General features: G+C 46.8%; 1 protein-coding gene across 2 annotated transcripts in view; it reads right to left on the bottom strand.

The window, feature by feature from the left end:
• The window catches only part of ipo4 (importin 4), a 38,490-nt gene that overhangs the window by 23,844 nt on the left and 4,121 nt on the right, over positions 1-10,525 (bottom strand). Inside the window, exons 5-14 of one of the 2 annotated variants that reach the window (XM_048619157.1) lie at positions 10,119-10,248; positions 8,768-8,947; positions 7,642-7,707; positions 6,467-6,568; positions 4,826-4,909; positions 3,994-4,155; positions 3,321-3,374; positions 1,997-2,106; positions 1,399-1,507; positions 849-978 (exon numbers count right to left, since the gene is read on the bottom strand). In XM_048619157.1, the coding sequence (XP_048475114.1) occupies positions 849-978; positions 1,399-1,507; positions 1,997-2,106; positions 3,321-3,374; positions 3,994-4,155; positions 4,826-4,909; positions 6,467-6,568; positions 7,642-7,707; positions 8,768-8,947; positions 10,119-10,248 (1,127 nt within the window). The remainder of the gene's footprint in view (positions 1-848; positions 979-1,398; positions 1,508-1,996; positions 2,107-3,320; positions 3,375-3,993; positions 4,156-4,825; positions 4,910-6,466; positions 6,569-7,641; positions 7,708-8,767; positions 8,948-10,118; positions 10,249-10,525) is intronic. The other variant, XM_048619158.1, reaches the window with a different exon arrangement.

The following is a 10,525-nucleotide window of genomic DNA, read 5'->3' as shown; positions in this document are numbered from 1 at the left end:
CCTGCCCAGACCCCACCCAGAGCACTGACCGTCCATTACACCCCTGCTCAGACCCCACCTGAACTGGGCTCAGAACCTCAAGCAGGATCTATAGACCTTGGAGAGAATGCATTGCAAATTCAATACATGATGCTTAGGCTAAGAAAGTGTCGAATTGTGAGGAAAGTTTACACAAGAAACAGTAGGAACAGGGAACAGGCCATTCAATCTGTTCAGCCTGCCTGCCATTCAATTCAATCCCAGCTGATCAAACACTTCACTGCCTTCAGAAATCTGCCTGAACCCTCAGAGTAAAATCACTTCTCCTCATCTCGGATCTACGCAGCATCTCCCTGACTTTTAAATTGTGCCCCATGATTCTAAGCTCTCCCAATTGGAGGAAATATCTTACCTACATCTGTACCTTCTCAGTTTCAGCAAAATCATGTCTCATTCTTCTCCAAGAGAATACAGGTGCAGTTTGTCCCATCTCTGCACAGCTCATCCCACCATCCCGGGGACAATTCTGGCGAACTGTCGGTGCCGCTCCCTCTACGGTAACATCCTGACTGTAAACTTTACCCTGAGCTACACGGGGGATCAGTTGGCACTTAACCAACTTCGTGCAAATTTGGAAATGTAAGAGCGTTCTTTACTGTTTCCAGTGTGCACATGAAGCTTAACCAATCGTTCACCATATAATCGAGATACAAGTTTAAAGATTCAGTTCACAGGAGGTAAGGGTTAGGGGTAACAGCCTGAAGCCAGCAACAGGGAAAACAAAACAACCATCTTGCAAAAAAAAACAAAAGGGACCAGAACACGACAGAGTCTCAAACAGGAGCTATTCATATCAAGTGGTATCTTACCCAGGTTCTCGACAAAATTCTCCAGGGCGTAATAAGCCTTTGTGAGATGACCACCCTTTGAATTGTCGATAGTGCCCAGGTAGTTCAGGAGGAGTGGCATGATCTCGTCGGAATATTTACTGATATCAGGCTGTGGGGTGGGAGGGAAACAGATGATATGAAGTATTGAATCATGCCAAGGAAGGCATTACAGCGCGAACGGGAATGGCACGGCAGCGTGGTATAAAACATGCCGGGTTGCGACATCACAAACAAAGATGATTTCGCCAAGGTGCAAAAGCTGACGGGCAAGCGACAAAGTAACACGCAAGGGCTCACGAGCACGAAGCAACACAATGCAGCAGGGAGGGAGAGTGAGACACCTCGAGCCCCAAAGAGAATCAATGGAGACACAAAGACAAAAAAGTTACAAAAAGATAAAACTCTCACTCACCCTCCCTCCCAGCTAAAGCAGCTAGTGAGAGAAAAACAGTAAAAGCAAAATAAAAGTGTAAGAATCATTCTGCAATGGACTGAGATTCAGCAGAAACTTGTGACAGCTTTGCCTTACCTGCAGAAACTCGGAGAACTGACCAAGGGCAAACAGGGCTGCATTGCGGACCACCTGGCTCTGGTCTGTCAGGGCCTGACACATGCAGTGCAGCATGGGATGCAGATGTCTGAGAAACAAACGGTGAGAACGTCACATTTACACAACAGCTCAGGTGCTCAACAATCTTCACTCAAATCTGTCCACTCTCACGAGTGTTCACACCGCAATCTCCCTCCCTGTTACAGAGCGTACTGATGGGTGTTCACACCGCAGTCTCCCTCCCTGTTACAGGGCGTACTGACGGGTGTTCACACCGCAGTCTCCCTCCCTGTTACAGGGCGTACTGACGGGTGTTCACACTGCAGTCTCCCTCCCTGTTACAGATCGTACTGATGGGTGTTCACACCGCAGTCTCCCTCCCTGTTACAAAGCGTACTGATGGGTGTTCACACCGCAGTCTCCCTCCCTGTTACAGAGCGTACTGATGGGTGTTCACACCGCAGTGTCCCTCCTTGTTACAGAGCGTACTGATGGGTGTTCACACCGCAGTGTGCAGACAAATATTTTCGGTTCAGTAACAGTATCAATTTGACAATATTCCCGTTGATAAACTCACTTTTGGCGAATATGGTCTGCACAACCCTCTGCCAACACCGCCATGCTCATCAGGCCTGCCTTTCGTTCATACGGATTCTCACTCCTCAGTGCTGGCTCCATCAGTGGTGTCTATAGCACACACACACACACACACACACACGCAGAGACACACAGGACACACAGATCAGATGACGGTGACTGGCATTGGGCACACACCCTATTTACAGCAAAGTCCCATTTGTTTGATGACTGCAGCAATGACAGAGGTGTATGCTCACCTCAAATTCCTGCTCCCTTCCGTTGTTAAACTTTACCACTACCCTCACCCAATGACACCCCCTGGGCAAGGATTCTGTGGTATCTGACCCAGGGATTGGCAGAATGAGGAGTTTCTTCCTCCCTCTCACTCCCTCATCCATTGCTCAAAAATCCCTGCAGCCAATTGTGTTTAGCCTTTGTTGAACACAAAGATAAAGCCATTCCCAAAGTCCTATTTAACTACCTCCCTTTTTAATATCTTTGAGCATTTAACATAAGGAGGTTGCAGAACCAACTTCCATTGTTCAGCCCTGCAGCCTTACTACATTGTGAAGGAAACTAAGGATGAACTCCCAATGCCAAAACAGCTTTTACATGGTTCCCATCTAATCCCTACACTGTCATCCGGAGATATTCCTGAAAACAGACCGACACCGGGCTTCCCTTCCAACAGCCACAGTGATAACTTGATACATTTTTCAAAGTCTCTTCCTCAAACGACATTTTTCTCCCATCGAACCTCATTCGACTTCCACATGCACACCCAAGTTCCCTTCTCTGCACACTCACAGGGCATCTTTCTCTCTGCCAGCAGACTGCTGCCAAATCTTGGTTAACTTGTTACTTTGAAAATGGAAGTCAGTCAGGATAGACACCCTTCCCAGCCCCGCGACCTGACCCAGGAACTCTCTCCTGTTTCACTTGGGACACTGTCGGACCCAGACATGGGCTTCAAATCCTATATTCTGTGCAGCATTTGGACTGCAATATTGCCCACCTCCTCTCCTCTGTCTTGCTTACTTAGCTTGGTTTCCACCCAGCCTACTTTCTTTACATCCTTCGATCTACTCTGTGTAGGCAATCTTTCTCTGGTTTCATGTTCCCTCCCCCTTACTCTCGTAGGTAGGTCAGCCATTTGGCCGTCTGGTCTGCGTTCTCTACACTCAACCAGAACCCTCAGGTAAACACTGCAAACCTTAAATCTCTGAGCTTTTCTGCACTGTTGCCTGCTCTACCAGGAAGTTCGAAGCAAGCAGCCTTCGCTCATCCCTGGCCCACTGATCCAGTTTCAGGTTTCAACTCACCAGCTGGGAAAAAAGTTTCTCTGGAGGTAGGTGGAGAGCCAACATGTCGATCACCTAAGAGAGAGGAGACAGAAGTTTCAGACTGTTAACAACTATCCTAGGCCACACAGTGACAATGCTTCATTTTCTCAGAAGCTTGGAGTTGGAATGTTTTGCTTAATATGGGGTTGTGGTTAAAAGCAGATATATGACAGATATAGCTGTTTGTATAAACATTAGCTATCGACACACTTCAAAGTTTTGTCTATTAAAAGTACATCTCAGATCAAAAAGATTATATGGGTGAGATCATTCAGCTCACATTCCACAGGCTTTGTCTTAAATATGTTCTAGGGATACAGATCAATGAATACAATATATTCAAACAGCTTCAACCAAGCATTGCCCCCTCGGCGCCGATCCTCCGACAGCGCGGCGCTCCCTCGGCGCCGACCCTCCGACAGCGCGGCGCTCCCTCAATCCTGTCATTCAGCAATGGCCCAGAACTTTGAATCCGGATGCGTGGACTGAGACTCGGACATAAAGGGGAAATTGCGACTGACAGAACAAAGTTAAGCTGAAGGCTCAATTTTTAAATGTTTGGTTGGGCTGTCTTTTGATCACAGCTATCTCACCGCCAGATCTATTCAGGCACTCGTGACCATCACTGATGACACTCTCTCCTCCTGGGTACCTGTGCTGAGAAGTGCTTCGGAGTCTGAGCCTCCACCTCATCCTCAATGTCATCTTCCAGATCCAGATCTTCAGGGTCCATTTCTCCCTCGGGTGGTGGAGCACACATTATGGGGTACAGCACGTTCAGGATACTAGGGAGCAGCTTCTGTTTCATGATGGCCTGTTGGAGCAAGAGGAAAGCAATTATGTGGCCACAGCTCTCACGAGCACACACTGTGAAGTTGCTGGGAACAACCCGCAATGGAGTAATACTTATAACACTGCAAAAGATCCCCAAGGCACTACTCAACAGTGTTAGTACAAACCGAAAGCCTAACCGAAAACAGCGAGGTTTCAAGTGCTAATTTAGTGGAGGGAAGTGAGGGCCAGGTGATTGTAACATTTGAACAGCAGGATCGTTTTTGCAAAACACTTTGTAAGCATGTCCTGCTGCGCCGCTCAGGTTAACGTACTTGCAGGGCAGGTGAAAAATCTGACGAGTGCTTCAGAAATACAGCCTTGATAAATCAGCCCTTTTAAAGAGGCTTGAATACAGTTCTAACTAACATCTACACGCAAGGCATTAGCCAATACTACCACAGCTTTCCAGTGTAATACTTATCTTTTTTCTTGCCTGATGACAACCAAACAAAAACAGGCTTGTGAGATGCAGAGACCTGGCAGCACTGTTCTCTGTGGAACCCTGCAGGTGCTTGAGCTTTTTCAGGGTAAACACCTCAACTTTAAGCCAATTCCAAACGTTATCTCACTGTCTGACACCCCTCACCCAGTTTGGATTTATTGCAGCCTAATTCCCAGTGTAACTTTTAAACAATCCAAACCCCCCTCACCTTTCCTTTCAGTTTGATTAGAAAGCTCACACACGACAAAGCCTTGACCCTGATGTTGTCTCCCAGGATGGCATTGGCTGCAATCTACAATAGGGCAAAACAGGAAAAGCATCTTCAGGATCTTCCATTAGCTCAGCAAAGACAAGCAGTAATACAGCACCTTAAACATCCCGAGGTACTGCGTGAGCCAGCAAAGCATTCACACCAAGCCATGTAATAAAAATAGAAACATTGACAGGCAGAGGGAAATCCAGGCCTTATGGCCTAGAAAGCAGTGGGGTGTACTTCTGCAGGAGGTTAGAGAGAAACCTTGGCAGCTTTAAGGGGAATCTTTTTTCATTTCTTAAGATTCTTCAGCGTTGTAACCCCACATTGTTTTTACTTTAGGCATTGGAGCAACATTAAGACATCACTAGCCGAAAAGCTTCTTCAAAGGCAAAAAGCACCACATTGCTGTCATTTGCAAATTATTTAGTTTCTTTACTCCTTCACTTAAAGCCAAAATGGACTGCTTCCTTTAGTGTGATTGCCTGGAGGATTTTTGAGGAGATTGTGCTGGATAGCATATATGGAACAAGCACATGGCTGAATGCTGTAAGAACTGGCTTGTACAAAATTCACATCCACCTACAGATGGGTGAACAAACGTAACTTTAGTTTTCTTATATATAGCCCTGTGAGAGGTACGTTTCTGCAGGCACTCAGGATATTTCATAGTTTCATTAGCAGCTTTGATCTGCAGGTGACATGCTTTTCATTCCATGATTAACCATAGCTCCAAATGTTGGTCAATTAGCATCTGCATTCTTTATCGTAAGGATGGAACAATCTGAGCTTCCTTATCCCAGTGTTCAGGGCTTGTAAGGTGCTGTTACCGAAATTTAAACTGTTTCTTATTTTGATGGGCAAACAGACAGAGGATGGAGCTATAGCATTCTGGCCTCTGAATCAGGTTCAAACTACAGTCCATCGACAGTCCCTTTAAGGTTTCGGATCAGGCACTACCTGACTTTTCAGCTGGACATAAAAGACACTATTTCTAGAAGAACAGATGGACTCTCCCCAGGGCCAATATTTATCTCTTAATTGACATTATTGATATCTGGTGAACCATTGCTGCTTTTCAGACCTTGTGGTGTGTAATTTAGTTAATACATTTACGACATTACAGCAGTGAGGACACCTTAAAATGCAAAATTTCTCAAAGTAAAGCATTTTGTGTAATCCCGAGATGCTATATAAATCTTTAGAAACAAGTACATTGGGATCTTTCTGGGTGCGGATTTCAATGACCTTCATGCTGTTGCCTCTAATGAAATTTCATCAAACCCTCCCAGGACAGGGACAGCACGGGGTTAAATACAGGGTAAAGCCCCTTCTACACAGTCTGAGGAAGGGTACAGCACGGGTCTAGATTCCAACTAAAGCATTTATCACACCGTACCTCAGCCTGAGAAGAACGTACGGCCCAATATTCAAACCATTCCCAACTGGAAGGTTCACATTTGAAAAAAAACAACCAAATGGAGGCTACTGGCATCATCTCACCGCAACACGAGGTGAAAAGAGAAGAGTTGGGAAGGTGTAGAAGGAATAAAGAGAAATTCACAGCTCGTGGTACAACAGGATTGCTGGACTGACCTCCAGGCAGAAATGCACAATCTGCGACAAGTATGGCACAATAATAGATACTTCACTCTCCATCAGCTCATCGAAAACTTCCATCGCCTCACTGGCTTGATCCTGACAGGAGAATGGGGGAAGCAAAAGGAACAGGAGTCAGATTTGTCAACACCGTGCAACAGTAGTCGTCAAAATCCATGAGCATGGTCTATAATCACTGGCCTGAAAATTACTTGCTGCCTCTTGCTGAACCGTTCAAGTCATCATCTGCCACCGCTGAATACATGGGAATACACCAAATATACAGGAAACAAATACCTGCCTTGCCAAAACCTTATTACGGATTTTAAAAAATAACCGACTTTCCTTAAAAGGCACAATCCCCCCAGTCGATAATGAAAAGCAGCTCACCAAATGGCGCAGGAGGTAGTGATCCAGCTCTAACTGATGCCACCTCACCCCTTCTATCTCTCCATAACCCCCTGCACGTTCTGTCTTTTCAAAAACTGATCCAATTTCCTCTTGAAAGCCTCGACAGAGCCTGCCTCCACCACGCTCTTGGGCAGTGTACTCCGGACCCCGACTGCTTGTGTGAAAACGTTTCTTCTCCTGTCACTGCTACTGCTTTTGCCGATCACCTCCAGTCCGTGTCCCTTCAATTCCTGATCCTCCCGCCGATGGGAAGTTTCTCCCTCTCTCCTCTGTCTAGACCCCTCCCACATACTCCAATCCAAGCCACTGAAGGCCCTCATCCCAGAGTCGTTCTCAGTCATCTTTTCCACACTCTCTCGAAATGCCTTCGTCTCTTTCTGAAAGTGCCGGGCGCAGGACTGGACACAATCCTCCAGCTGAGGATGAACCAGTGTTTGATACAAGTTCAACGACACCTCCTTGCTCTTGCACTCTTTGTCCCATTAATAAAACAGAGGCATCTGCACACTTTAATAACTGCTATCTCGTCCTATCCTGCCACCTCTGATGATTTAAGCACACATACACCCAGTCCCCTCAGTTCACACTGCCTTTTTTGAGTTGCACACGCAGACTTACACGGTCTCAATGCTCCTCTTAGCAAAATAAATCACATCACACTCTCCGCGTTGAATCTCATCTGACACTTGTCTCTCCGTCCCACCGGCCGGTCAATGTCACAGGGAACAATTTGCAGCTTCCCGTGCTGCCGGCCTGCTTACCTGATTGTGCTGAATGAGGGTCTGGATTGCAATCAACAGCTTTGGGATCATAGGGCGCATCAAGTTCTGCATTGGGAACAGAAAAGGGCATCATATCTCATTGTTAGGGCTAGTGTTCCGCCCTGCAAATTTGAAAGGCAAATCACCCCACAGCTACAGAGGAACGCCACATCCTATACATTTGGGAAATAAGCAAGAGTCTGCGGGAACAATGATTTCAGACGAAGTGTGTGTCATTAATGACTAAAGGACAATCTGTGTGGGGATAACGATCATAAACAGAGGCTGGGGAGACAACAGGTTACAAATGGATAAGCCTGACCACCTTTAGACGTTCCAGATTAAAATTTACCACAACCCTGAATGTCCTCCGAAGCCCTTAAAAATCTGCCCAACGGGCTTCCATGGATTCAGTGGGAACAGATCTACTCAAACACACGTTGAGAATTTATTTTGGAAGATTATGCTTTGTGGAGATGATGTAGGCAAGAACCTCCCTGATTTTACCCTCCGTTCCCTTTGAAATAAAGGCTGACGCTCCTTTTGCCTTCCCCACAACCCGCTGAACTTGGGCACCAGTTTTTCGTGATTTAATCGACAAACACTCCCCACATCCCTCTGTGCTGCAGCTTCCCCCAAGCCACAAGAATTACAGACATCATTTTCAAGCCAGTTACAGATGTGCTTTAAAAAGGAAGTGACCGCCGCTCCTTAAAGCGAGGAGTTACAAAGCTTAAACCAATTTAAAGCACAGAACTGTTGCTTGACCCATAAAGCCCCAGAGCCAGTTTATTTTCACAGCATTGATCTTGGACAATTAAACTACAAAATGGTCTTATCTGTCCCGCAACTCGAGTCATAAAATCTAACAGCAGATTGCCCCGTCTGCTTGTTTGTCTGTAAACTCCTGACCTTGTTTCGACAGGAGGCCGGAGGCCAAATCGTACTTCACAGCAGAGATTCAGAGCCAGACCTGGGGTGAGATTAGTCTCTTGCAACGATCAGAATTAAAAATCAGAATAGGTGAATACCTCACTTGCATGATTGACACATGTACCGTCACTGAAACGAATGACATAATGTTTGACAAAGGTCACACACTTTGTCTCAGCCACACGAGACTTACCACTTCATCTGTTCCCATGTAGGACACCACGGCAGTCAGCGTCTGAATGGTGTAGAAGACCACCAGTGGGTTGTCGTGGTCCTCCAGAGTCTGATGGAAGAGACGCATCAATTCGCGAAAATGCCGCTTGAAGGACTCAGTACTAATGTCCACGACAGTGCTCAGCAACAGCATTCCGACCTGAAGCCCCGAACCAAAAGAGAAAACAGACCAGTTACCACTGCCTGAGGGCTTGTGACCTGACGCCGACCCTTAACCGAGGACATCCGGCTACAACCATTCGCGTGAGAACAAACACAAGGACATGTCAGGTTAGGATCAGATCAGACTGCAAGATGCAGAAGTAGAAGGTCATTAAGTCTATCAAACATGCTCTGCCATTCAATGGACATCCTCAACTCCCACTTTCCTACCATTTTCCCCTCAATTTCCCTTCCTGTTAAAAATCTCTCTCTGTCTCAGCCTCAAATATTCTCAATGACCCAACCTTGACAGCAACCCCCTCCACTCCACACACAACACCACCGCGTCCCCCCACCCCCCACCACGGTAAAGAACCCCACAGACTCGCTCCCCCTCTGAGAGAAGAAATTCTTCCCCAACTCTGTGTTTAGTGGGCAACCCCCTTATTCTGAGATGATGCCCCTCTGGGTCAGACTCTCCCACACAAGGGGAGAGACAACCTCTCCACACCTTCTTCTCCCCCCCCTACCCCCAAGGATCTTGTACATTTCAATCGGGTCCCCTCTCATTCTCCTAAACTTCAATGGGTACAGGCCCCAACCCACTCAACCCTGCTTCCTCATCAGACAGTCCCTCCGTCCCCAGGATCTCTTCTCTGGACTGCCTCCCCTTAGATAAGGGGCCTCAAAACTGATTGCAGTATTCCAGCTGTGGCGTGACTAGTCCCTTGTACAGTTTTAGCAAAAACCTCTCGATATTTATACTCCATTCCCTTTGCCTTCCCCACGACCAGCTGAACTTGGGATTCCAGCTGTCTGTAATCCATGCACAAGAACTCCCAAATCCCTCTGTTCTGCAGTCTTTCCCCATTTAGCTAATCTTCAGCTCCTCTATTCTTCCTGCCAAAGTGCAGAACCTCACATTTCCCCAGGTTACATCAGCCAAGTTTAGCCCGTCTCTATCTCTCTGAACACTCACGTGTCATCCTCACTACTTGCCTTCCCAGATTCTAGACCGAAGTCGGAAAAGCACAACTTCTTTTTGGGGTCACTTCTCTTTCCAACATTTGCAAATTAAATCTCCTCATGGCTGGAATGAAAAGGGCAGCGTGTTGCTGGCTAGGGAATCAGATTGATTGATCAATCTGCCTACAGCAGCCTTTACCCACCTGTCTCTCCTCTGGAACACTGCTTTTCGTCCATTGAGTTATAAACTGAAGCAGTTGCGGCCACTTTTCGGGCGTTTCATGCTTGACGATGATAGCTGCCAGCTGGGCTACAGAGTGCCGTACTTTGTGTCTGCGAGAGGGGATGACAGGGACATGAAGGCCAGTCAGTTTCAGGTGAAATTATAACACATCAAAAGCCACAGCCAGTCAGTTTGCGAGGGTGCATTATGGCACGGTCAATGAAAACGGTTCCAGTAGCGGAGACCACTGTATGGTGAGAAGAGAGAGAGACAGAGAGAGAGAGCTAGAGAGAGAGAGAGAGCTAGAGAGAGAGAGAGAGCTAGAGAGAGAGAGCTAGAGAGACACAGACACAGACAGAGAGAGCTAGAGAGACACAGACACAGACA

This window comes from Rhincodon typus, chromosome 42, assembly GCF_021869965.1.
Source record: "Rhincodon typus isolate 14 chromosome 42, sRhiTyp1.1, whole genome shotgun sequence".
Taxonomy (NCBI): domain Eukaryota; kingdom Metazoa; phylum Chordata; class Chondrichthyes; order Orectolobiformes; family Rhincodontidae; genus Rhincodon; species Rhincodon typus.
Note: the sequence above shows the minus strand (reverse complement) of the source record. Positions and strands in the feature narration are given on the sequence as shown.